Source organism: Gnatocerus cornutus, chromosome 4 (genome assembly GCF_029298725.1).
Source record: "Gnatocerus cornutus isolate USDA-ARS CGAHR chromosome 4, icGnaCorn1.1, whole genome shotgun sequence".
Taxonomy (NCBI): Eukaryota; Metazoa; Arthropoda; class Insecta; order Coleoptera; family Tenebrionidae; genus Gnatocerus; species Gnatocerus cornutus.
The window spans coordinates 1,418,501-1,444,819 of record NC_142236.1 but is presented as its reverse complement, the minus strand read 5'-3'; the positions used below and the strand labels follow the sequence as shown (position 1 = coordinate 1,444,819).

At 38.8% G+C, this 26,319-nt stretch overlaps 6 protein-coding genes and 1 long non-coding RNA gene across 9 annotated transcripts in view; 3 read left to right on the top strand and 4 right to left on the bottom strand.

Annotated features, from left to right (window-relative positions):
* Positions 1–25: 25 nt before the first annotated feature.
* On the bottom strand, positions 26–2,395 carry LOC148175769 (RNA-binding protein 1-like). Of its 2 annotated transcripts, none has more exons than XM_088034672.1 (4): positions 2,254–2,394; positions 1,989–2,200; positions 1,840–1,929; positions 26–340 (listed from the first exon to the last, which is right to left on the bottom strand). In XM_088034672.1, the coding sequence occupies exons 2-4, from the start codon at positions 2,195–2,197 to the stop codon at positions 250–252; spliced, it is 390 nt and encodes a 129-aa protein (XP_087890798.1). In that variant the 5' UTR covers positions 2,198–2,200; positions 2,254–2,394; the 3' UTR covers positions 26–249. The 2 variants fall into 2 exon arrangements, with proteins under 2 accessions (XP_087890798.1, XP_087890799.1); XM_088034673.1 differs by having other exon boundaries at positions 264–968; positions 2,254–2,395.
* A 40-nt stretch (positions 2,396–2,435) lies between these two features.
* Positions 2,436–3,036, bottom strand: LOC148175768 (coiled-coil domain-containing protein 12). Its single transcript, XM_088034671.1, has 2 exons — positions 2,847–3,036; positions 2,436–2,802 (listed from the first exon to the last, which is right to left on the bottom strand). Exons 1-2 carry the CDS (start codon positions 2,972–2,974, stop codon positions 2,490–2,492), a joined length of 441 nt encoding a protein of 146 aa, XP_087890797.1. The 5' UTR covers positions 2,975–3,036; the 3' UTR covers positions 2,436–2,489.
* Positions 3,037–3,220: 184 nt separating this feature from the next.
* On the top strand, positions 3,221–4,734 carry LOC148175767 (pre-mRNA-splicing factor 38B). Its single transcript, XM_088034669.1, has 5 exons — positions 3,221–3,386; positions 3,436–3,555; positions 3,648–3,985; positions 4,073–4,216; positions 4,268–4,734. Exons 1-5 carry the CDS (start codon positions 3,359–3,361, stop codon positions 4,640–4,642), a joined length of 1,005 nt encoding a protein of 334 aa, XP_087890795.1. The 5' UTR covers positions 3,221–3,358; the 3' UTR covers positions 4,643–4,734.
* Positions 4,735–5,012: 278 nt separating this feature from the next.
* LOC148175766 (polycomb protein Pcl-like) lies at positions 5,013–9,144 on the top strand. The gene is made up of 7 exons (XM_088034092.1): positions 5,013–5,298; positions 5,360–5,846; positions 6,166–6,323; positions 6,373–6,545; positions 6,591–6,786; positions 6,833–7,986; positions 8,034–9,144. The coding sequence occupies exons 2-7, from the start codon at positions 5,447–5,449 to the stop codon at positions 8,284–8,286; spliced, it is 2,334 nt and encodes a 777-aa protein (XP_087890218.1). The 5' UTR covers positions 5,013–5,298; positions 5,360–5,446; the 3' UTR covers positions 8,287–9,144.
* A 402-nt stretch (positions 9,145–9,546) lies between these two features.
* On the bottom strand, positions 9,547–11,552 carry LOC148175765 (outer dynein arm-docking complex subunit 3-like). The gene is made up of 6 exons (XM_088034094.1): positions 11,464–11,552; positions 11,066–11,337; positions 10,919–11,020; positions 10,682–10,870; positions 10,155–10,639; positions 9,547–10,111 (listed from the first exon to the last, which is right to left on the bottom strand). Exons 1-6 carry the CDS (start codon positions 11,549–11,551, stop codon positions 9,634–9,636), a joined length of 1,614 nt encoding a protein of 537 aa, XP_087890220.1. The 5' UTR covers position 11,552; the 3' UTR covers positions 9,547–9,633.
* A 1,861-nt stretch (positions 11,553–13,413) lies between these two features.
* Positions 13,414–26,319, top strand: part of N (neurogenic locus Notch protein) — a 37,487-nt gene continuing 24,581 nt past the window's right edge. For both annotated transcript variants that reach the window (XM_088034788.1, XM_088034787.1), the window contains exons 1-4: positions 13,414–13,721; positions 16,306–16,384; positions 22,841–23,118; positions 26,044–26,239. In XM_088034788.1, coding sequence (XP_087890914.1) covers positions 13,637–13,721; positions 16,306–16,384; positions 22,841–23,118; positions 26,044–26,239 — 638 coding nt within the window. In that variant the 5' untranslated portion in view covers positions 13,414–13,636. The remainder of the gene's footprint in view (positions 13,722–16,305; positions 16,385–22,840; positions 23,119–26,043; positions 26,240–26,319) is intronic.
* Positions 19,495–19,884, bottom strand: LOC148175764 (uncharacterized). The gene is made up of 2 exons (XR_015770064.1): positions 19,663–19,884; positions 19,495–19,601 (listed from the first exon to the last, which is right to left on the bottom strand). It is a non-coding gene; the product is annotated as an uncharacterized LOC148175764 (long non-coding RNA).

Genomic DNA, 26,319 nt, shown 5'->3' with positions numbered 1-26,319 from the left:
GAGACTTGAGGATAAAAGAGCGATCTTAGAACCACTAAAATATTTTTATTTTGACCAAATGAAGGTAAATCCTATAAAGACGAATATTAAAAAAAAAACACAAACACTACAATTTGGTTTGTACAAGATCAGTCGATACCAAACTGAATTATCATATGAAATAATCGTCATGTACCTAATTAAATTGATAAAAAGAATATTGTAAATACATCGTATTATGGAGATATAGTGTGTTTGTAAGAAAATATTTTAGCGGCGATCTCTGGAATCTGATCGGCTTCTTCTGTCCCTGCTGCGTGACCTTGATCTTGGAGACCTGGACCGTCTTGGTGACCTAGACCTAAAAAAATAAACATGTTTTGAATGAAAATCAGTCGCAAACACGGGAAAACAACCAAAAAACCGTTTGCCCACTACCGCGTAACGAAAAAACAAAACAAAAGAAAGTGTTATCTATAATACAAACTTCTGGGAATAATTTGTTTCAGGCACAAACATCTCTCGTCGTTAGACAATGAAAAAAGTGACTAAAAGTGACATACACTGATATACTGGGATGTTCGAAAATGATTGACTGCCACGCTGTGTAAATATAAGTGATACTTTACCGGCCAATCATTTTGCGACACTCCGTATATACTCGAACGGAAAAAATGTTTCAATTATCCCACCAATAGAATGAAGAGACGTTTTTGGAAGGAGAAATTATAGTTGGTTTTGCGCCTTGCTATGTTGCATGTTGTTTTGAAACTTTGAGCTGGAATTTTTTCAACCACACGTTGATTTTTAATTGTAAAATGCAGCTGGTGAGTAGTCGCGCGGTCTCGTTATTAGAGTTGATTGAGGAGGGCGGTCACCACAGATGGTGGATGTAGCTGTAGTTGGGTGTGTCGATGTAAGATGAGATGTGTGGCCGGGGAGGGGGTGGGTCTCAGTCGGGGAGAGAAAACAACAGCAGTGGCGCTGCCCTGCAACGTGCGCCAAAGCACTTTAACTGCTGCCGCCGAAAACTTTCACTGTATTATTAACTCATAACAGAAAAATCTACGCTCCTCGAGGCTTTGCAATCTCAACTATGCTCCTACCAACACACATACTTCAAATTGCAAAGCTCTAACACTGCCCCACCTGTTCTAAATTCTGCCTTGATCAGTTATTTAAGAGCGGTCGCACCCTAGCCTCCGCTGCAGATTTAGGTTTCGGCAGTGAGCTGTCACAAAAATGGGTCTAATAACCGCCACAAAACAATCTGCTTAACATAATCAATTTTTCATAGCAAATTGTAGAACCTAGAAATGTAATTTCTTATTTGTTTCTTTGGCATTAAAAAATACCGGAATTTTTTATAAAGTAAGATGCATTTTAACATGAGAGCACAAAATTGCCTAATTTATACACTAGTTTTGGCGTATAATAGCCAAATATAGTCTCTGGGTTTTTATTATCTCGATATTCAACCTACCCGTCCTTGTCACCCCAAACGTGACAATATCAATAAAAAAAACGTTTTTGAGTTACGATCATTCCAGTTTACATTGCATTCCCCATAAGCATTTTAGGGTGCGATCGCTCTTAAGCTCCTAATACAATCTATAACTTTGTCCCCCGCTATATCCACCTGTCGCTCGACCTTTAGATACTTGACCACCCCGCGCAACTTTACTCCCTTTCAACGTAAAATACTGTTCAGCGCCGAGACAACCGATGCAATTTCCATACATTTCCCCGTCTGAAACGTATAAAAACGCACCACAGTTCCCTTATGAGTTAACAATACATCAGCTTTAAAATCGTCTAAAATTCTTCATTCCACGTCTTTACCACAGTCCTCGTACAAACCTCGAGTATCTCATGGGGCCTCTACGTCCGCCTCCTCGTCTTGACCGTCCATTGGACATCTCCACCCGTACACGTGTCCCACAGCAACGTCTAAACAGAGTAAACAGAACCCCCGTAAGACTTTAGCCCAACAATCTCAACGAACTTACGTTCCATCTAGTCCCCTCACTGCGTCTTCGGCGTCTCTGGGGTCTTCGAATTCCACGAAAGCGAAGCCGGGGGGGTTCCGGGCCACCCACACGTTTCTCAGGGGGCCGTACTTACTAAAGGCGCTCTCGATTTCGTGCTTGCTGGCAGAGGAGCCCAGGTTTCCCACGTAGACTTTGCAGGATAGATCCCATTCACGGTAACGCGACATTTTCTGTGGAAAGGTGCCCCCAATAAAAACGAGCGGTTTGGGGGTGTAATACTCACTTTTGAATCCTAAAGAACTGTAGCAACTTTCACAATTTATGCTTATTTAGTTTAAAATGTAAATTTCACGCTGATAACGCAAGAGCGTCTGCACTTCACAAGATGGCTGTCTGGCGGCGAAAGACGGACCTGCAACGCGCAGGCGCGCTGACATTTAACCCGGCGGGAAATTCAAACACCACTTCAACTTCTTATTACTTATTATAATTTTAATACAAAACTTAGATTTAACACGTCTACACATCAACGGGGGCGTTCGAGACCTCAGCTAGATCTTGTTTCTCCTTTAGTTTCTCCCGGATGAGCTCCGCCATGGCTTTCTGAGTCCTCCTCGCTAATTTCTCCAGTTTCTTCTCAACGTCACGTTTCAAGTCCCAGTCTGGCTGTCTCGGCGCCAGCGATGAAATGTCTAATTGATCAATAACAGTGTTACTCTTGGCAAGCTGTAATAAGTCCTTCACTTCGTTTTGAGCGTCTGCAATGTCCGGTTTCTTCAGAACGAAGTCTCCGAGGCCCTTATCCTGGGGTTTGTAACTTCGAAATTTGGGCCTGAAACGTATGTGCAGATTGAGGGGCTTGAAAGGGGTTCGTACCTGGGGAGCGTCGCCTGGGGCTCTTCGGTGGTCGCATTCTCACCGGTTTTCTCCTCCCGTTTGCGCTTAAGGGATTTGAGTCTTTCTTGGCGTTTTTTTGCTTCTTCTTCAAGACTTGTTTCGCTCATATTTGTTTATTATTCTCGGCAAACTAACCTAAAAATGATAACAGTTGGCACCTGAAATTCCCCCAGGTGGTGTCAGTTCTTCACTTGTCTTTTTATTAAAATCTAGCAATTGTGGTTGTATGTTAGTTGGATAATAACTGCAGAAATTGCTGTTTTTGTACGAAAATCCCGACCATTAATCCAACATGGATAAATTTGATATTTCGAAAAACTTCTCGTCAAACTAACCTAAAAATGTAAACAGTTGGTACCTGAAATTCCCCCAGAGAGTGTCATTTCTTCACTTGTCTTTTTATTTAGCAATGGCGGTTGTGTTAGTTGGATAAATAACTGCAGAATTTGCTGTTTTTGTACGAAAATCCCGAGATAATCCATTAATCCACCATGGATAACGCCGGAACTAGCGATGAGGGTAAGTTTTACTATAAAAATCAATTTTGAGAGTCATTGGTTTCTCTTAGAATATTCCTCCAAGTCCAATTCGAAGCAGAGCAACGTTTTACCCTTATGGGGCAACGAGAGGACGATGAACTTGAATCCCCTGATTCTGACAAACATACAGAGCTCGCATTATTTTAAGGGTAAGTCAAAATTGTGCCCAAACAGATGTTTGGTTTTTGGGGTCGAGTTTCCGTTTTTTTTTGGGGTTTTGGTTGATGAGATTTGCTTCCAGTAAACCTGTACGAGCTGAAGACTTACCACGAAGTCGTCGACGAAATCTATTACAAAGTGAACCACTTGGAACCGTGGGAAAAGGGGTCCCGCCGCACGTCCGGCCAAACCGGGATGTGTGGGGGCGTCCGTGGGGTCGGCGCCGGGGGTATTGTATCCACAGCGTATTGCCTTCTTTACAAACTTTTTACATTGAAACTGACCAGAAAACAAGTCAACGGCCTTATCAACCACTGCGATTCCCCATACATCCGCGCTCTAGGATTCATGTACATCAGATATACTCTTCCGCCCAAAGACTTACTGGAATGGTACGAAGACTACTTAGAAGATGAAGAGGTGCGTAGAAACAGGTAGAGTGCTACTATCGTAACTTTCGGGGGTTTTCTTGTAATATTGATGATGGTAATAACGAGAGTGTTGCAGGAACTTGATGTGAAAGCAGGTGGCGGCCAAGTGATGAATATCGGGGCGATGTTGCGGCAATGGTTGGTTAAATTGGAATGGTTTTCGACGTTGTTTCCTAGGATTCCGGTGCCTATCCAGCAGAAGATTCAAAAGCATTTAGAAGTTCGTATTAGTACGATAATTCCTGACACTTCAATATCGCCTCTTTTACAGGAAAGATTTCCACCTCACACCATGCAAGCAGCGGCTGCAGCGGCGGCGGCAGCCGCAGCTGCCGCCGCCACAAATGAGCGACCTCAACGGAACGTCGAACGAGAAAGAAAAGAATGGCCGCGTGAAAGGGAACGTCACGTCAGAGAGGACGTAAGAAGAGAGTTCCTGCGGGATAACGAACGCGACAGGAGGAATGATCGGGAGAGGAGAGACAGATATAGGGAGGAAGGGTCTAGACATGAGAAGTTCAACGAACGTAGTCGGGACAGGGAGAGGTACCGGGAACGGGAACGAAGTCCGCACAGAGATAGGAAACCCCAGACTAGTTCTGAAAGAGAATACAGTAGTAAACATAGGAAGGGCCATCATAGATGAACGAATTTGGGTTTTTCACTTTCACAATAGCTTACACGAGTCCAATTTGCAGATTTATTTTTGTTTGTGTTTCTAATAAAGTTTTTTTCGTACTTCGGCGTTTTATTCTTACCAATCCTTCCCCTGAGAGTTAGGCAACTCATTATACATCTCTACTTCTTCTATTTTAGGGATTTTTATAGTAACGATTGGCACCATACTTTTTAATCAAATGCCGGAATTAATAATCATTTTTGGGGTCTCCACCTCAAACCCGAGGACTCCTAATTCAAACAGATTTAAGACAACGTAAAGTTTGGCCTTCACTGATTTAATAGGCGGGTTTGAAAACTCGGTACGGCGTGGTTGGCAGCCTTGCAGCATTTGTGTTTGTGGTGACAGCGCCCTCTATCTTTGTTCAAGGTGTCACCAGTTAAAAATGTCGTTAATTTTGAAAGCATTGGCTGTAGTGGTGCAATTTTCCCGTGAATTTTGAATAAACCTCCTTAGTTTGACGCTCCTAAAGTGAAGCCCCCCATCTCTTCCCCAATTTCGCGTTTTCTCGCTCCGAAACTCTAGCCTAAAATTCGACATTAGGTTTGGCGCGCTTTGAACAAACAGTTGTTTTAATGGCCGCAAATGTAATCGCTCTCGATGGATTCCACTGAGTTCCACAGGTAACCCCATCTTTCCGTACTCATAACTCGTCAATTTCCCAGTACAACGCTCGTGTTCCAGTGAGGAGGGCCCTCAGCTTGAGGGGTTTGCGCCAATCCTCGCGTCGGGGGCGATGTAGGAAGCCCGTGACCTGGCGGCACAAGTTGGATGTCCACGATGACGTCCATGAAGGCCAAGGGCAGAAGGAGCAACGCGGACCTCGAAGAAACCGCCGTGCCTGATTCGACCACAAAAGAAGCAGAGTTCTGCCCTGGTCAAGATGTCTTGCTTAAACAGAAGGACGGCAGGTATTATCTGGGGACGGTGGTGGAGGTGGACGGCATCAGAGAGCAGTGTTTGGTTAAGTTTGGGGACAACACAGACAGTTGGTCCAGCTTCAAAGACTTGACCAAGTTGTCAACGCCACAACAAGAGGATTTGCTTTGTGTGGTCTGCAAGAAGTCAGCGCCCAAAAACAAGAAGGAGATCACAGTTTGCGATAAATGTGGACGGGGGTATCATCAGAAGTGCCACCATCCCGAAATTCCACCAGAATGCCAAAAAGAAGGTGACTACATTTATTAACATTGAGAATTTGAGTCTTTCTATAGCACCTTTTACCCTTTTCTTGGTTCTGCAAGACTGACCATCACTTCTTGTTTCTGTTAGTTGAACGGAGACAAAAAGAGGAAATTCACGCCTCACTGATTTCCCTGAGTTGCCCATAAAATATCATTGTTTGAACCAGTTGGAGGGTTGGGGATGAACCCACCGCTTTTAGAAGGGTTATAATGACATATTATTACTTTAATAACGGGTTAGATGCACCGGGTGTTCCACCATTGAAATTTTGCACTTCCGCTTCTTAATTTCCGTTTGTTCAACAGATCTGATCTGGATGTGCAGAAGATGTCTAACCAGCGAACCACATAGACTGAAAAAAAGTGATTCAAAGCATCTCAAACGAGAGCCTCCTCGAAATACAGCTTCATCAAGTAGTGATAGTTCATTTACAGCCCCCATTACAAAAGTATTACCTTACGATGTAAGTCTTTTTTGAGTACGAGTCCCAAAAAACAAGTTTTTTTTTCCAGTTGAACTCGCTCAGTTGGGATACATATCACCGAGTCAACAGTGAGCACACGTATTGTTACTGTGGAGAGAACGGCGAATGGTACAAACAAATGTTGCAATGTGGAAGGTGCAAGCAGTGGTACCACGAGCGCTGCTTGGACTGCTTACAATTCCCGTTGTACTGTGGCGACAGGTAAAGCCCCATTTATTGTACCTTCCTCTTAACACTCTTCTGCAGGTTCTACGTCTTCGTTTGTTCCGTCTGCAACCACGGCAAGGAGTTCCTGCGCCGCTTGGAGATGAAATGGGTTGACCTCGTTCACTTGATGTTGTTCAACCTGACTGCCTACAATAGTAAGAAGTATTATGATCTGGACACCATCGTCATACCGTACATAAATGACAACTGGCACGCCTTACAGCTTCCACCAAAGGTTCGTCGTTCGCGTCTTCGAACGTGTTTTAATGTCCCGTTTCCAGATCGCATCAGTGAGTAAAACCGAGCGCCGCGACAATATCCTCTCAATCTTGACCAACAACCGCAATCGCTTCAAATGCGGTCGCGAAATTAAGAAACGCACAACAATTTGGGGCCTCCGCGTGCGTCTTCCACCGCCCGCTCCTACAGTAACGCTCAATTTTACCGGACGAGTGTCCGACGAAGAGCTTCGTGAAATGTGGCAGGGTAATCGTCGCCTCCAGTTTCTTTCCGCAAGTAGTGGAATCGTTCCCTGTGATAACCACATGCGTGGGCTCATGATGGGGCTCGCTTATCAACAGAGTAGTAACCCGTCAGAGACCGACTCGCCTTGTCCCAGTCCGGAAGTGGAGGAACCGCCCCATATTCTCACCGGTTGTGTGAAGAAATCAGTTCCGTTCTCCAACATCAGCGTGCAGAGAAGGAAGAGGTTGTTGTCTGCAAGCGGCCGCGATAGAGAACGGGGCCGTCCGAAGCGAAGGAACACCAACGATGGGGTTTGTCGGAATGAGGCAGAGGGCGGGTACCTCACAAGACTCAGTTTAGATAATAAGAATTATAAAAATAGCGAGTCACTGCCATTGACTCCACCGACGTCCGTTTCGGCGCCGCCAACCCCACCGGCTTCAGGGTCGAATTCTTTGTTATCTGACGATTTCTCGGAGCATACAGGGGTGAAAAAAGCGAAAGAGAACGGTGGAGAAAACACCCCCTGCGACACGTCAGGGGATGAAACCTCCTCGAAGAGCACTCTGGATTTGATTATACCACCACCGAAAGACTTTGAGGGGAAGAACAACCCGTTCTTGGCGTTATTAAGAGGAGGCGGAGAGGAGAGAACGAAGAGAAAGAGTAAAGATTCAATCACTTTACCATTACCTTTAACTGCTGTGATACCGGGCAAACCTCTAATGAGACCGACCAAACGTCAATTGAGTGAAAAAGACATTTTTATTGGACCAAACGGAGAGGTGAAGAGGAGGAGATTGAGGAGAAACAACAGGTGTCATCAGGTGTATGTCGCCGGACAGACGGCGAGCAAGACAGCCGCGGTGGTACCGGTGAAGACCGACGCGAAAGAATGGGGGCAGAGAGGAATGCAGCCGGGGACCAGCCAGCTCAACGGATGTGTGGACTACGCCTTGAACGGCAGAAGGTACCAAGAAACTCTCTTCGAATAATTAAACTAGTGTTAATTCGCAGATTGCGTCAGCGCCCGGAGAAGCCGTCGGACAAGGAGAAGCAGCCCCCGCCGCCGCCTTCAAAGCCCAGTCCGGTGAAACAAGAGCCGGACATCAACATGGACGACCTGAAGAGCTCAGTGAACATCTATTTCGGCGCCGCCAATAGGATCGCCGCCGGGGAGCGGTTCGCCGTCAAAGCCAAGCGCATCGGACCTTCAGGAAAACTCGAGTTTTTAATAGAATGGGAAGGAGCAGGGAACGGAATGACTTGATGTAACTGATTTTTTTTTTATTGTGTTCATGTGACCATTTTTATATTTTTGTCTCATGGTCAAAACGAACTTTATTTATTTTTGTTTAGGCGTAAAGAGCGGCCATCTACTGGTTATTGTTGTAGAGAGAATTGTTGTTGGTGGAAAAACTGTGGTGCTTTGTAAATAAAAACGTGGACGGACGGCTACTTGTATTGAGGCGAGTCCACTTTTAGTTCCTCAGATTTGAAATAGTTGGACTACATTAAATTAATGTTGCCAAAGATGGAGATATGGCGGCCGTTGTTTTTTTTTGTTTAGTTGCATAGCTAAAAATCAAATGTATATAGTCGTTTACCGTAACTTTAACTACTGCCAAACTATATTATGAGTCACTGCCATTGTTAATAAACAACATAATTGAGTCCTAAATGTCATTAATTTGGTGTTTTCTTTAATTGACACTCGTGTCGACAACTGGAAAGTGTATCTGTGTAGATTGACGATGTACATAAGAGACACTTTAGTGTAATCCAACTGAAGTTGTGATATAAAAACGTTAGGAAATTTTTATTTAAACTCGCCATGAATCTACAATGCTGCAACATGGCCTTATTTCTATACAAATTACGAATAATCTTAGTTGGGACATTATATTATGTTCGCCACCTCTTATATTAAGTATGTAGTTAATGAGACTGAACTTCTTTTATTAGTTTTTATCCGGCATGGAGACACTCCTTTGTATAAAACTTTTTGTATATAATTTGGCTTACGCCTGTCTGTATTTTTTGGAGTGTGCGTATGACGCCACCTTCTTCAGTCAAAATTTGTATTTTTATTAATAACAATAATTGTTAATAAAGAAAATTGTATTAACTTTCATTTTTCTTACAACACCGTCCCTCCCTTTCCGACGCCACTGCTTTTTCTTTAAATTTACATTTCCAATTGGCTACAAAAAGTCATGTCGTAGCTAACACCATCTCAACCGTTTTCGAACAACAAGCCGACATGCTCGAAATGCATAGCCTGCTTAGAATCACAAAAAAACTAGAGATCCGTCTTTTCTCCAAAACAAAATGGAGGACGTGACTGCGATCGGTGAAAACGCAAAAAAAGGAAGCTCTCTGATTGGCCCACGTTATCTTTATCAGAGCTGCCTTTAAAACAAAAAACGCACAAACCTTTTAATTGGTTAAACCCGCCCAACTGTTACAATCCTAATCAAATTAGTTCAAAAAACAATCAATTTATTGGCTGGGACTGATAACAAAAACTTAGCAAAACAATCCCACTCGAGCTCTAGATTTGCTGTACGATTTTTAATTGGTTCTGCGTAAACAGCTTGTTTCAACACCCGAAGATTTAGTTTCTCTTTGGCGGCAATCGAACATTCTTCCTCCTCGACTTCGCCTCGGTTATTAATTGAGCTTGCCGCTTCAAATACGTCCGAGAAGGAACTTCTTCTTCGTCTTCGGAACCTGGAGGAGGTGGCGGAGCTGGTGATCCTCCAGGTTGAGGGAGAGGAGTGCGCCGCACTAAACCACTGTACGGCGCCGGCAGCCATTTCTCCTCTAATCCTTCGACCGGAACGCTTTCCTCAATGTTATCATTGCTAATTTTCTCGAGGACAATCCCCAGGTCGCGTTTGATCGCACCAACCAGGTCCAGGATCTTCTTCTCGGGCATCGCCAGAGGGTTAATACAGACGTGGAGGTCTTGAAGCGCCGCTAAAATCGTCTTGATTGTCTTGTCTTTCATGGCTTTGATGGTCTTGACGTCTCCAGAGCGTCTGTGCTCTTCGTCGATCAAATTCTGGAGGTGCTCCATCCGGGAGGATTTCCTAAAAACTAGTGAGAAACGTGGATTTCAACACAAGAACTGACTTCTCGCTGTCTTTAACTTCGGCGTATTTGAAGAACTCGAGCTGCGAGGTGAGGTCCTCCAACTCCTCCTCCAGAGTTTTCTTCTCTTCTTCCGAGGAGACTCTCAGCGCGATGAGGCGATCAAGCGTCTCCTTCTGCATGCTGAACTTCTGCAACACCTCGCCGGTGTTCGTCGCCCCCGTCGCCTGCTTTAACACTTCGAAAGCCCTCGAAAGCACGTTCTCCGGAGGCGAAGGTGTCTCAGGAGCTTCATCATCAGTCGCTTGAATCTCATCAGTCGCCCCAGTGGACGGCCGCAGCGTCGTTTTACTAACTTGAAAGATTCGTTTTTCTAACAATTCCAACTCGTGTCGCCGCTTCGTCACAAGACGACGGCCCTCAAGAGTCTGGCGATCGCGCGAGTTGGCTTTCGACATCGCCATTTTCTCTTCGCGGAGGAGGTGACCGCGCGCGGTACCTCGCTTTTGGGTGGCTTCGCTCATGACCTGAAAGAATGAAAATTACGCACTTCCGGCCTCTTTACTTACTTCATGCAGAGCGTTGATGTCGCTTTTTTGCTCTTGAAGGTCTTCTTCGATTTTTTTAATGTTGCTCTCGAATCGTGCAGAGTCCTTCATCAGCGACTTTTTTATGTCTTTGTAACGGGCCGAGATGTGATTTGCTTCACGCAATTGGACCTCGACGGCATGGATGCTGTTTTGTAAGTCGCAAGTCGCCTGAAACTAATCTGTACCAAATTGCTCTTAATGAGGAAAATTGGGGACTTTTCGTGTCGGTTTGTCCACTTTTTCCACGACTTCCTGGAGGGTTTTTTCCGACGTAAGAAGTTGATACTCTTTCCCGAGCTTCCCCAAGAGATGTTGCCTCTGGAAAAAAAAAGAATAAAACTAAGTTACCACCGCGTTCCTCACCTTGGTAATCCGGTAATTGATGAGATTCAACGCCTTCGATTTGTCGATAATTTGCAAATCTAACAGTTCTTGTATCTGCGCGATGGTTTTTTCGTCGCAGGGCCCCACTGTGCGCTCCAAGTTCTTCAGAAATTTCACTCCAGCAGTTGGTTGCGTTTTGTTTTTTAGTTCTTTAACCAGTTCCGTTAAATCTTTTTTTAGCTTGTGGATTTCTTCAATGTTTGCCTTTCTCTCCGTTTCGCAGTCTTCGAAAGCTGCTTTTCTTTGGCCTTCTGCAAAAAGACGAAACTCCGGTTCTTATCAATTCGTTTCATTGCATTGAGACAATATTTGCATAGCTTTTAACGCAACAACCACGCCTTTTCCTGTGTGGATATTAGACGAGTTTTGACGCTTACCAGACAGCTGAATTTTCTTTTTGATTTCCAACATTTGTTTGTTAATGTTGGCAGTGATTGGAATTGACTGTTCTTGGTCGGTTTTCATTTTGCCTGGAGGACAATGCCGGCGGTATTGATCAAACGAAATCGTTTCTATGACAAGTGACCCTGCATTTTGAACAAACTGATTTTGCGTAAAAAGTCAATAAGGCGCTTTGTGATGACAGATACTGCTACCAACCGACAAAAAATTCTAAAGCCTCCTCGGTCACTTGTCTTAGATATTAGTTTGACAAAAAGGAGTTTTGTGAAGCTAGACAGTGCTACCAAAGGATATAAAAATTTTAAAGCCACTCCGAATACTTCAAAGCCTTATTTTACATATTAGTTTGACAGAGAGGCATTTCGTGAAGACGGACAGTGCTACCAACGAACATAAAAGTTCTAAAGCCTCCTCGGACACTTCAAAGTATCTTAGATAGGTACCTATTAGTTTGACGAAAAGGCACTTTGTGAAGACAGACAGTGCTACCAACAGACATAAAAAATCTAAAGCCTCCTCGAACACTTCAAAGCTTTATCTTAGATATAAATTTAACTGACTACAGTCAGTGCTACCAACGGGCATAAAAATTCTAAAGCCACCTCGGACTCTTCAAAGCTTTTTTTTAGATGTTAGTCTAACAAAGAGGCGTTTTGTGAAGACAGGCAGTGCTGCCAACGCACATAAATTTCTAAAGCCATCTCGGACGCTAATTTCGTCAGATTAGTTTGATTAATTATCCACGTCATTCATTCAAATGATATGCGGCCCAGGAGATGGAAAACGGGTCAATTATCCTCAAGTTATGCTAAATTCTTGCATAAAAATGCGGAACGCTACATTAGAATGCTTTAAAGAACTATAATAAATCGCGAAAACGTTCAATTTTTGAATAGTTTGATATAAATACTTTTTTATTGATTAATGTGGAATTGATTTCCGTAACTCAAGATCCATTAGAAAGGACATAATTAGCTGGAATTTAGACAGAAGAGAGCAAAACATTTCCAACATTTCTTGTTGCAGTTGAATTGTGTTGACAACGTAGAAAGTCGGTAGATGTCACTGCTGCCAACACGCGGAAGACAAATAAAGCCTATTTTTATTTTTTCACTCTAATTCAATACCAAAAATAGATTTTATCATTAAAACACTTCATTGATAACACAGTTGAGTGTTTATTTATTGCAACCAAATATTTACCGCGATTTTAATCTTTTCCGCGCTTTTTATTATTAATTTTAGTTTGATCTCTGGGTAAGGCCAAAGCAAATATTCTCAGGAGTCTAGATAAATATTTTTTTTGTTAAAAGCCTCAAGATTTCGATGATGTTATACTTTCAATTCTCTCTCCATTAGAGGGTGTCGAAGAAAAAGTGCTCTTATTATGAATAAATCTGTCAGACGACAAAACATCTTTCACTTCTTGATACTCCATTTATTTCTTCCCCCTCTTTAACGGTACCGATAACCTGAAGACAAAACATGTTAGCGATCCGGAGGTGAGCGACGTGCTCTTGTTTTCCAATTGATTTGACCCATCATTGACATCACCGCGATATCTAATCATCATCAATAAATTATTAGAAAATGATCAACTTATCACGAAATTATCAATTGATAATGACTTTGTTTTGATAAATACAGTTGCAATGAAACTAATTCTTCTCTCCTATTGGTAGTTCGGGAACCACCGGTGGGGTTGCATTCCAACATGTTGCAGCGAAAAGTAGTTCCATATTAATTTTCTCACGAAAGTTTCTCAGTTCGTGGAGCTTTTTACGCAACGGAACGGCAGTTGGTGGATTGTTGGTGTTGAAACGAAGAATTGTGATCAAATTTGGAGTATTTAATAACCGAATTGTGGAGATATTCGCGAGATGAGCCGCGTAGGAATACAAGAACAGGTTGGCTGCCATCTTGGCGCGTCTTAAACAAAGCCCCCTCTTCAGAGCGGAGTGTGCTGTGGACGGTTGTGTACGAGTGCGGATTTCAGCGCTGAAAACTGCTTTTTTTCAATGAAAAACACAGAAAAGTGCTAAATTTTCACGGAAAATGTGTTCTTCTTAGTGTCTTCTAGTGCTTTTAAGTGATTTGAGTGATTCAGATGAGATGTGTTGAGTGCCCCATGAGGGAAGTTACACTAAAATGTGGATTACTAACAGGAAGGATTATGGTTTTCGGATTATAGTGACTTCCTTGGGACTTCTCTTCTTGGTGCACACAGCAACAGGTGAGGCTACTTGTTGAGGAGCCATTGCTCCAACTTCTTAAGGTCTTCACCTAACACCGGTTGAAAGACGAGATTTTCGAGGGTTGCGACCGCAATAACGGAAATCCTTCGGGAACTCCTTCAACAGTTGACAAAGCACGTTCTGTTGTCATTTTCAAAAGGCTTTTCCTTCGCAGTAGGCCGAGATTTTCAAATTCTGACGTTTAACCAGATCAAAATGGCGCCGCACGATTAACTCGGAGCTTTCGGCTCACAAATTTTTAATAGGGGGCTGTGATCAATTGACAGTAAAAAAAAATTCTAAAACTGTTTGCAGCCACTTCTTCCTTGTCATTTTTAATGTCAAAATGCGTTCAAACAAAAAAAAAAAACAGTTGTGCGCTGAGGGGAATTGCCAAAAACAGTCAAAATGACAGACTCAGCCAACTTAGTTTTGATAATTTGATAACGATCAGTTGAACTTTGCGCTCATTTTTTAGGTTTGTACAGTTGCGAGCGATAAAAGTCGGACACCAATAATTGGAGTTCTTCGAAATTCTAAATGAGCTTTTGTTGATTGACAAAGATAAATAACAGGATTGAGCTACAAACAAACTCTTCTCTGTGTGATATTCGCAGAAATGCCCCACATGTGAACTGTCACAGTGACAACAGAGCTGCCAACACACCCACATTTCAAAGCCTCCTTGGACGCTTTTACTCATATCTAAGTTTATACAGTTGCGGGCAATAAATCTCGGACTAGCATAATTGTTTTAGTTTTTACGGGCGTCAAATGTATGATGTTCGAAATTTATTGCCCGCAACTGTGTGGTTGTTTTGGTTGTTACCATGAGCGATGAGCATCAAACTGTCAAACGGCTAACTGAATTACTAACACACTATTCATAACTGTCAAATTGGCATATCAAAAGTTAACCTCAAACTGTCAAATATACGCCAGAGCTACCAACACGATATAGTTTTCAAAGCCTCGTGGGAGCAATGATTTTAAACTGTTTAATGATTCAGTCGTAAAATGCTTAAATGTGTGTTATTTCTTAAAAGATGACGAAATTTATTGTTTTTTAGGGTGAACGGCCTTGTACAGTGTTACCAACACACTTCTGGTTTTCAAAGCTTGATTTGATTCCCTCGTTCGATCACGCAATGGCGAGCTATAAATTTTCGACACGTTTTAGTGCTCTGCCTTTGTTTACATCCAACGTGACATTTGGATTTGTAACATTTTCCACGCTTGACATTTCTAATACCAAAACAATCGTAAAATGATGCAAGTACGTCTAAAATTGACGTTATTGGGCTTAATCTCACATTGTGAATCAGGGTTGCCAACCCTCTTTAAAATTTTAGGCCTGTTTTGATTGTTTCGATTTAGATTTGAGAATCATGTTGACCAATATAAACAATCAGGTGGCGCGAAATTTGAACTGTTAAACGCGAGATAAAACGTGCAATTCTTCCACAATCTAATCATCAGTGTGTACAGCTGCAAACGTGACGTCACAACCTCTCATCCCCCTCCTTTTTGTTCGTAACGGTTGTGACATGACAGGTGGTGCTCCGCCACTGCCCTACACACAAATAGGGGAGAAACAAGTCCCCGCCAAGTCCAAACGAAACCGTTTTTTTTTACTCTGAAATTACCGAAGACTTGAAGACAATAATTTCTATTAAAATTATGGTATTATTCCCTAGAGAAACTCCACGAAATCTTCGCTGGAAACAAAGTTGAGTAAAAGCTCTGGGAATATGAGACACTAGATGCAGATTGCGTGAACTAAATAACTGGTTTCATGCAAGTTCTGAGAACTCGACTAATTAATAAATATTTTATAGTTTATTGGTTCCGGAGCTGGGAGAAATTGTTGCACACACTTTGTTAGTTTGAATTTTTACGACGAAATCAAAGGCCCAAAGTCGCCAGAAAAACAATGGTAACCTACGTTATGTCATACCTTAATTGGTATGCGTTCTCACCGATCGTTGAAATCTTTCAGCAAAAATAATGCTCGTTTCACACACAACAGCGCGGAAATACAACCTGTTCGTTACAGTTAGCAGTGCACGTCATCTTATAAACTTGCTTAATTACCGAGATCTTATTCAATTAGCATTCGAATTTAACGCAGTTGTCCCCAGTCCTACCAATTCATTCCAATTTCTAATAACTCGCCAATTAAATGTAATCAAGCATCTTGTTCGAACTTTTACGAATTTCGTGTTGTATTGAATTGAACATGATTATATAAGTGACCTAGGAATAAACACATCCCGGATGAATTCATTAAGAGTCCATGGCGTGTTGCCGAGAGTTTCTGACACTTGTACTGACTAGGATTAATATCAATTGAGCGGCGTACATTTTTCATTTCGCCTAATCCAAGTCGTGGAAACAACGATTAAACTTAACCATGCGTTAATTACGGATTACCGCCCCTTCTAGCGGAGCGTGGAAGAGATATGTATATACAGGGGGCCATTTTCGAATTTCGCGCTTCTGTCAGTTCATTGCTACCAACTGTGGTAAAAAATCAAGGCCTCCTCCAGGAAGTGGCGTATTATAACTTTTTCTTTGTTCCAGCCTTCGTGTCTTGTTCTCCAAGCCCTTGCAAGAACGGCGGAGCATGTGTGTCATCACTGAAAGGAGACTCCTACTGCAAGTAAGTGTATAGTGCATTAATTTGATTAATTTATCTCCACTTGTCCGCATCGGATCAATTGTATTTCCCTAAACTAACAATAAGGTCCTTTGGGATCGTCGGGATCATAACATGTGCACCCCCTTAATCATCATATTGTTCGCATTTCCTATAAAACCCCTCGTGACATTGTTACCTTTTTTACTCAAAGGGTGTTCTGTTTGTTCACTTGCCCACATGTTCACACCGAAAAAACGTTTTATCAAACATGTGGTGTAATCGTCACATGGCGCTCTTACAAAAACAATTTCTTGTAATGTTTGTAACATGGGAAGTCGGTGATTTTATCACGTCAAAATCTTCAATTAGAAATAATTATCCATTAAGCGTATAGTTCATGACTTGCAGAATCTTCGCGTTGGAAACAAAAGATACCGATCTCTTATCATGACTCCTCAGTTCAATTTTTACAATTAATTGCTAATTGGAGTGAAGCAGCATAAGTGCACTTAATTGAAACACGCCCAAAGTGCGGTGTTTATTTTTGTTGGCGCGAGAAGTGTTGTTACTTCTGATTATTTGTTCGCGGTTTTGTTTAACATTCTTTTGATACAACAGGAAGTCCGGATAGGGCGAAGATTGCACAATTTTGTTTCACTTCACATAGATATCAGCTGTCTAAACGCCTTCGGTGTTTGGGGGCAATCTTATCTTTTGTTTACGTTCAAATAGTTGTTCAAATGAATCGTAAGTTGACACTGTTTTTGTAGATATCACGTCTTGGAAAAATCTGGCGTTGGCGTCACGTTTTTTTGGTCTACGGGGCTTGGATTTTCGCAGAGCTGTTTGAATCGATTCTTTCTGGAGTATTTAGATTGTTCCCTTCTTGGTTCACTTATAACTTAATGGGTCGTCTTTCTTTAGTTTTAGATTCTCTACTTTTTTTAGGGTCAAAATCGCCAAATTTATAAAATTCAGTTGAAAAAAATCTCAATATTTTTACATCGTTTCGAAGAAGAAATATCTAAAAATTATATTTCTTGTCCTAGATCTTTGTAATCTAGCAAATTCTACAGACTTTCGATCAAAATTGCTAAAGTTACAACAATTGGTTGAAAAAATCTGAAAATTTTTAGGTCCTTTCAAAGAAAAAAATTCTAAAAATTCTGTTTCTCGCCCTAGAATTTTGTAATTTAGCACACTTATTAAACTAGTCCCAAGTAGTAATGTCTCTAAGTGTTATAGGCTTTCAATCAAAATTTCCAAAATTACAACATTTATTTGAAAAAATGTGAATATTTTTAGAAAGTTCTGAAGAAAAAGTTGTAAAAATTCTATTTCTTGTCCTAGAATTTTGTAATTTTGCATGATTATTAAACTAGTTAGAAGTCGTAGCACCTGTAAATTCTACCGAGTTTGGATAAAAATTGCCAAAGTTAGAAACATTTATTTGAAAATTTCTCAATTATTTTAGATCGTTCTCCAGAAATAAAATTCTAACAATTCTATTTCTTGTCCTAGACTATTGTAATTTAGTACAATTATTAAACTAGTCCGAAGTAGTACCGTTGCCAAGTTTTATAGACTTTTAATCAAGATTGCTAAAGTTACAACAATTAGTTGAAAAAATGTGGAAATTTTTAGATTGTTCTGAAGAAAAAAATTCTAAAAATTCTATTTATTGTCATAGAATTTTGTAATTTAGCACAGTTATTAAACTGGTCGGAAGTAGTAACGTCTCTAAATTCTACAGACTTTCGAGCAAAATGCCAATGTTACAACAATTAGATTAAAAAATCTAGAAATTTTTAGATCGCACCGATGAAAAAATTCTAAAAATTCTATTTCTTGTCCCAGAATTTTGTAATTTTGCATAGTCATTAAACTAGATGTAAGTCGTAACGCCTGTAAATTCTACTGAATTTGGATAAAAATTGCTAAACTTAGAAACATTTAGTTAAAAAAATACGAAATATTTTAGATGACCCTTCAGAAAAAATTTCTAAAACCTCTATTTCTTGTCTTAGGATTTTGTAATTTAGCACAGTTAGTAAACTAGTCGGTGGTAGTAACATCTCCAAATTCTACAGACTTTCTGTCAAAACTGCCAAAGTTACAACATTTGGTTGAAAAAATCTAAAAATTCTATTTCTTGTCCTAGAGTTTTGTAATTTTGTACAGTTATTAAACTGGTCGGAAGCAGTAATGCTTCCAAATTCAATAGACTTCTGATTAAAATTGCCAAAGTTAGAAACATTTAGTTAAAAAAAACTCAAATATTTTAGATCGTCTTCAAGAAAAAAATTCTAAAGTTTTTATTTCTTGTCCTACAATTCTTTAATTTAGCACAGTTATGAAACTAGCTGTAGTAACGCTTCCAAATTCTACACATTTTTGATCCAAATTGCCAAAGTTACAACAATTAATTGAAAAATATAGAAATTTTTAGACCGTTCCGAAGAAAAAAAATTTAAAAATTCCATTTCTTGTCGTAGACTTTTGTAATTTAGTATAATTATTAAACTAGTCGGAAGTTAACGCCTCGAAATTTTACAGACTTTCGAACAAAATTGCTAAAGCTACGATAATTAGTTGAAAAAATCAAAAATTTTTAGATTATTTTGGAGACAAAATTTTTAAAAATTCTAGTTTTTATTCTAGAATTTTCCAATTTAGCACAATAGTTTAAAATAGTGAGGCCGACAAATCTTTTTATTTTAGGTTCTCAAAGCTACCAGTGAATAAGAAGATTAAAGACGATTGAAATTTTTTATTCGACTATATGTAGATGAGTCTAGAATTCCTTCTAGATTCTTTTTAAATTTACTTTGGTCTCAAAATTGTCTTCATCTTTCGCGTGGATTTTTGCTAAAACCTCTAGATAGTCTTCAGATCTTCCTTTTGATTCTTTTTGCACACCTTTCTCTAGATGTCTGTTTAGGATCCACTTTCCAAATGTCTATTCCATCAGCAATTCTCCCATTAGCTGGCTCATTCTTCTCGGTACCAGCTCCATGACTCACAAAAATTCTCCTCCCGTGTCACTCCGCAGCAAGCAACCCAACGCTCCTAAATCAATGGTTAGAACCGCAGGTATATAATGGGTCGAGTCGAACGTGGGCAGGATGGGTTATCTATTATCTGATACCATGGCATCGCTCGGAGCACGAGCGGCACACCCAGCCTCTCTCTTCCACAGAATTTTTTCCCTCTAATATGACATGTTGCACGTTTCATCCTGAAAAACACATGCCCCATCGAAACCGTACAAAAAGCACACACAGAAAAAAATAACATACAAACCAGTGGCAGCGGCAACGTCGCACCGCATGCTGGAAAGTGGATTGCACTCTTTCATCTCGCTCTATCACGTTGAAATGTTTATGTAGAAAAGCGGAAATAACGTCGAGAAGTTTGTGAACATTGTATGAGCGTTCCCACGAAATGAATCCGCTTCTGGCAATGCTGCAAAAAGGTTCGACTCTACCACGCGATATCTTCATTTCGTGTGTGTGGAACGGACGACCTTCGCTGGAGAATTTCGGATGATTGACGGGTTTTGGATTCAAAGTACGCGCCTAATTGATCTGCGAGGGCGGGAGGTTTGAAATGGCCTTAGTACCAAATTTCCCATGGGAGTTTCCGACCAACGCAACGGTACCTTTTCCTGATAAGGAGCTTTTTTGCCTGCCTTTGATTAATCTTTCGTTGAAAGCTTCGCTTGAACAAAGGAAACCGTCTTTTATTCCGTTCATAATAAATTCCCCAGCATCTGTTTTGCACATGGACGTTATCTGTGAAGAGTTATTAACATTTATAACCATGAAATTATTCGTTGCCATTAAAAGTCTCGAGTTTACGAACTCGCGCGTATTGTTCCACCAAAACTGATCGTGAAAGATCAAATAACTCATTTCCGAAATTATGAAACCACTTTGAATAAAATTCGCTGAAAAGTGAGAGTATGAAAATAAAAGTGTTCAATAACTTGAAATCAGTTTTCTTATCGTGACACCAGATCTCTGTGGGAAGCTTGTTTCGTTCAGATCATCTTTCGCTCTTCACCAATCAAGCTTCAATGGACCCACATTTAAAGAGTTTTATTCAAGATGGCCGTCTTATTATAAACACGTTAACCTGAGCTGACTCTTGAACTTTCTATGAAGTAATCAAATAAGAACACTCAATTAATTATTGCACTCGGACATGTGCTCACAATAACTTAACCTTTGCCTGATGAGATGATCGAGGGAACGTGGAGATTTTTTATGATTTTCGCATCTTACCCATGACAGGAAATGCTCTCTTTCTTCGGATTCTATTAAATTTCAACAGTTTAGACCGTTTCGAAGAAAACAAATTGTAAAAATTTTATTCTTGTCCTAGAATTTTGCCATTTAGCACAGATACAAAACTAGTCCTTAAATTCTACAGACTTTCGATCAAAATTGCTTAAGTTACAACAATTTGTTGATCTAAAAATTTTAAGACCATTTCGAAGAACAAATTCTAAAAATTCTATTTTTTGTCCCAGGATTTTGTAATTTAGCACAGTTATAAAACTAGTCCGAATTAGTAACGTCTCTAAATTTTACAGACTTTCGATCAAAATTGCCAAAGTTTCAACAATTAGTTGCAATAATGTGGAAATTTTTAGACCGTTCCGAAGAAAAAAATTCTAAAAATTGTATTTTTTATCCTACAATTTTGTCATTTAGTATAGTTATTAATCTAGTCGGAAGTCGTAACGCCTCTAAATTTCACTAGTTTTGGATCAAAATTACAAAAGTTATAACATTTATTTGAAAAAATCTCAACATTTTTAAATCTTTACGAAGAAAACATTTCTAAAAAATGTATTTCTTGTTCTAAATATTTGTCATTTAGCACAATTATTAAACTAGTCCGATGTCGTAACGCCTTTAAATTCTACTGGGTTTGGATAAATGGTCAAAGTTATAAAATTTTATTAAAAAAACTTAAAAAACCAATTTTAGATCGTTACGAAGAACAAATTTCTAAAAACATTATTTTTTATCCTAGAATTTTGTAATTTAGCACAGTCCGAAGTAGTAACGTGTCTGAATTTTGCACACTTTCGATCAAAATTGCCAAAGTTACAATTAGTTGAAATAATGTGAAAATTTTTAACCTTTCTGAAGAGAAAAATTCTAAAAATTGTATTTCTTCTTCTAGAATTTTAAATTTTTGCATAGTTATTAATCTTGTCGGAAGCCGCATCGCCTCTAAAATCCACTGATTTTGGATCAAAATTGGCAAAGTTACAACAATTAGTTGAAAAAATCTGAGAATTTTTTGACAGTTCCGAAGAAAAAAATTCTAAAAATTGTATTTCTTGTCCTAGAATTTTACAATTTTGCATAGTTATTAAACTAATCGGAAGTGGTAACGTCTGTAAATTTTACTTTATTAAGTTGGAAGTCGTATCGCTTTAAAATTCCACTGATTTTGGATCTAAATTGGCAAAGTTACAACAATTAGTTGAAAAAATCTGAAAATTTTTAAACGGTCACAAAGAAAAAAATTCTAAAAAATGTATTACTTGTCTTGGAATTTTGCAATGTTGTATAGTTATTAAACTAATCGGAAGTGGTAACGTCTGTAAATTTTACTGATTTTGGATAAAAATTGCCAAAGTTAGAAACATTCAGTCTAAAAAATCTGAAATATTTTAGTTCGTTCCGAAGAAAAATTTAAAAAAAATTCGATTTCTTGTCTTCGAATTTTGTAATTTCGCACAATTATAAAACTAGTCTGAAGTAGTAACGTCTCTAAATTTTATAGACTTTCCATCAAAATTGCCAAAGTTAGAACAAATAGTTGAAAAAAGTGGGAATTTTTAGATCGTTCCGAAGAAAAAAAAATCCAAAAATTCTATTTTTTGTCCTAGAATTTTTTAATTTAGTACAGTTATTGAACTAATCAGAAGTTGGAATGCTTCTACATTCTACACACTTTCGATCAGAATTGACAACGTAACAACAATTAGTTCAAAAAATCTGGAAATTTTTACATCCGAAGAAAAAATTCTAAAAAATGTAAGTTTTCTTGTTCTAGAATTTTGTCAATTATCACTAGTCGTAACGCCTCTAAATTGCAATGGCTTTGTATAAAAATGCTCACAATAACTTAACCTTAGCCTAATGAGACGATCGAGGGAACGTGAAGATTTTTCCTGATTTTCCGCGACAGGAAATGCTCTCTTTCTCCGGATTTTCTCAGTCATTTAGTGCGTATCCGTGTAAATACCATCATCGAGTTACCCACATTGTTGTGATGCTTGTTATTCCCAACTCTGAAATCGTTGAAAAGAAAAAAACTCCAATCAAATCCGGTTTGGCGAGATAAGTTCCATATCAGTTCTTCTCGCCAACATTTCATTAATCACCATCCGAATAATATCTAGAAATACAGCTGATCATAAATCATCAATTTGTAATAATTCTTTTGTTTCAGCTGCACCTCGAAGTACGTGGGCGAGTACTGTCAGCACCTCAACCCCTGCCACACCGGACCGGGACCCCGCTGCCAAAACGGCGGTTCCTGTTTAGTGCGCGTTTCTCCCGGAGTTTCCCCTAGTTTTACGTGTCGGTGTCCTCTGGGATTTAGTGCGTCGTTGTGTGAAATACCTATCGCGAACTCCTGTGATCGTCGACCATGTTTGAACGGAGGGACGTGTTCTTTATTGTCATCTTTAGACGCGTACCAATGCTCTTGTGCCCCAGGATATACGGGTAAAATTTTGTACTAATTTGAACACCTGCTTTGGAGAAATTCGCGCAGAAATTATAATTGGGGACCACAAACTGTGATTTAAGCACTCAATCACGACGTCTTTTTATCAGGATTTGAGCGTAATTTATGTAATTCGTTATCTATCCGAAATTTCTAAACTTGGCCGAACTTTCCATAAATAACGCTCGCTGTAATGGCGCAATTCCACGATGGCAAATCTACACAATAATTATAGGCTTAAGACGATGTCCTCGGGCGCACAACTGTAGTGTCAAAGAACATTTCTAGCGGCCGATTTCTTCGCTCAATTTGAGATTTTCTTAAATATTTGTTGTTGTGATTGATTAATGAAACACTCGGTATACGTGGGTGGTCTTATCTAATGATATTAGACTACTAACACTGAGCTCATCCGTCATTTTTGGTTCAACAGGATGTAATCGAACGACTGCAATTTTAATTTGAATATCGGGATGGGAGTTCTTCGAAGACAAATGGAATGTCTTGGATTTATAATTGTCGTTTGATTGAGTGAGAAAGTCATGGATTTATTTCAAGTATTTTTGTTCTTAATTAGTTCATTCTGGCCTTCGTTAGAAATCTTGATGGTAAATAAATTAATGCATTAAAAATGGCGAGCGTGAGAAAAAAGAAACTTGGCGGATATATTGTAATTTAATTAGTTTATTAATTGCTTTTGTTTGGTTTATAAAAGTCTTGGTGCTGTTATTTTGGTGCTTGCTTACCACAATTCAATCTTTAGGAATCTTCGTCGCTGGCGGTTTTGAGTACAATTTTTTTTTCCTTTGGGTCTATAATTTCGTAGTTTGGCACAGAAGAAAGGCAAAGAGATTGAATTTCAAAAATTTTAAATCCTTATTTTTAAAACTTTCTTTTATAAAAAGTACTGTTGAATTTTGCTCCATTTAAAACATGAAAATTTCTAAAAAAAAATTGGTAGGCTCTATAATTTTGAGATTTGGAAGAGTTCATAAGATAGCCGAAAAGGGTAAACTTTTAAAATTTCATTGCTCCATCATTAAAATTACTAAAATTACAGCGTTTTATAAAAAATTGTAAAAATTTTGCTTGACAGCAACAGAAATTTCTAAAATTTGTCTCTTCGGCTTTAGAATTTGGTGGTTTCTTACAATTAAAGGGAAGGTCAAGAGTACCAACTTTTAAAAATTTTATTGCTTTAGTGTCAAAAGTACTAAAATTACTTTATTTATTTTATTTACTTAATACTTACTTACTTTTTATATACATTATTTAATTATTTTTTTTTAAAGTAGGGATCGTTTTTGGTTGACTCTAAGAAAAAAAAAATTCTAAAATTTGTTTTATTGGCTCTATTAATTTGTAATTTGCTACAATTAATAAGAAAGGCGAAGAGGATAATTTCCCAAAATTTTATTGTTCTAGTATCAAAATTCTCAAGGTTACAGCGTTTATTAAAAATTTCTGTCAAATTCATTCGAAAGATGAAAATTTCTAAAAAAAAAAATTGTTAGGCTCTATAATTTTGAAATTTAGCACACATAATATGAGAGCCGAAGAGGCAAAACTCTCAAAAGTTTAAAACTCTACTATTAAAATTATTAAAATTACAGTTTTATAAAAAAAATGGTTACATTTTGGTTGGTATTAAAACAGAAATTTCTAAAATTTTGCCTTTTGGCTTTAAAATTTCGTTGTTTGACACGATTAATGGCAAGGTCAAAAGTACCAACGTTTGAAAATTGTATTGCCCTAGCGTTAAAAGTACAATAAATACAGTTTTTTTTAAATGAAGGAAATTTTTGGTTGATATGAAAAATAAAAATTTCTAAAATTTGTTTCATTGGCTCTATTATTTTGAAATTTGGCACAGTTAATAAAAAAACCGAAAAGAATAAACTCCTAGAAATTTATTACGCTACCAATAAAATTACCAAAATTACAGCGTTTTATTAAAAAATTGATGAAATTTTGGTTGGCATCAAAATCAAAAATTCCTAAAATTTGTCTTTTTGGCTTTAAAATTTAGTGATTTTACACAGTTAATGGAGAGGCTAAGACTACCAACGTCAAAAAATTTTATTGCTCAAGCTTTAAAAGTACAAAAAGTTCAGTTGTTTTTAAAAAGATCTGAAAAATAAAAATTTCTAAAATTCGTTTTGTTGGCTCTATTATTTTGTAATTCGGCGCAGTTAATAAAAAAGCTGAAGAGGATAAACTTTTAAAATTTCAATGCTCTTTCATGAAAACTACCAAAATTACAGCGTTTTATTAAAAAATTGGTAAAATTTTGGTTGGCATCAAAATAAAAATTCCTAAAATTTGTGTTTTCATCTTTAAATTTAAGTGATTTCACACAGTTAATGGAGAGGCCAAGACTACAAACGTCAAAAAATTTCATTGCTTTAGCGTTAAAAGTACCAAAATTACACCTTTTTTTTAAACTGGAAGAAATTTTTGGTTGATCTGAAGAACAAAAATTTTTAAAGTGGGTTTGGTTAGCTCTATTATTTTGTAATTTGGCACAGTTAATAAGAAAGCCGAAGAGGATAAACTGTCAAAATTTGAATGCTCTATTATTAAAACTACCAAAAGTCCAGCGTTTTATCAAAAATTTGCTAAAATTCCGGTTGGCACCAAAATAAAAAAAAAATAAAATTTGGCTTTTTGACTTTAAAATTTAGTGATTTCCCACAGTTAATGGGAAGGTCAAGAGTACCAACTTAAAGAAATGTTGATGCTCCAGCGATAATAGTACCAAACTTACAGCTTTTTTATAACAACGTGTCAAATTTTTCGTTGCTTCGAGAAATTTCTAAAATTTGTTTCATTGACTGAATTTTTTTGTACAATTTCACCGATTTTGTGGTCTCCAAAATAAACTATTTTTGAACCTCACAGATCTTAAATCTCTAATTTTCCAGGCAAACACTGCGAAAAGGAAGACCACTGCGCCTCCCAACCCTGCAGAAACGGCGCCGAATGCACCTCAGTAGGAGACTCTTACAAATGCACATGTGCCCCAGGATTCACAGGTCTCGCTTGCAAAGATGACAAAGACGAATGCCGCCACAAGCCTTGCGTCAACGGCAAGTGCCACAACACACACGGCAGCTACACGTAAGTTGGATTTTGTAGTACCCATAATTGACAATTTGATTGATGAATGAGACGTAATTTGCAACGTGAAGGAGAACCGC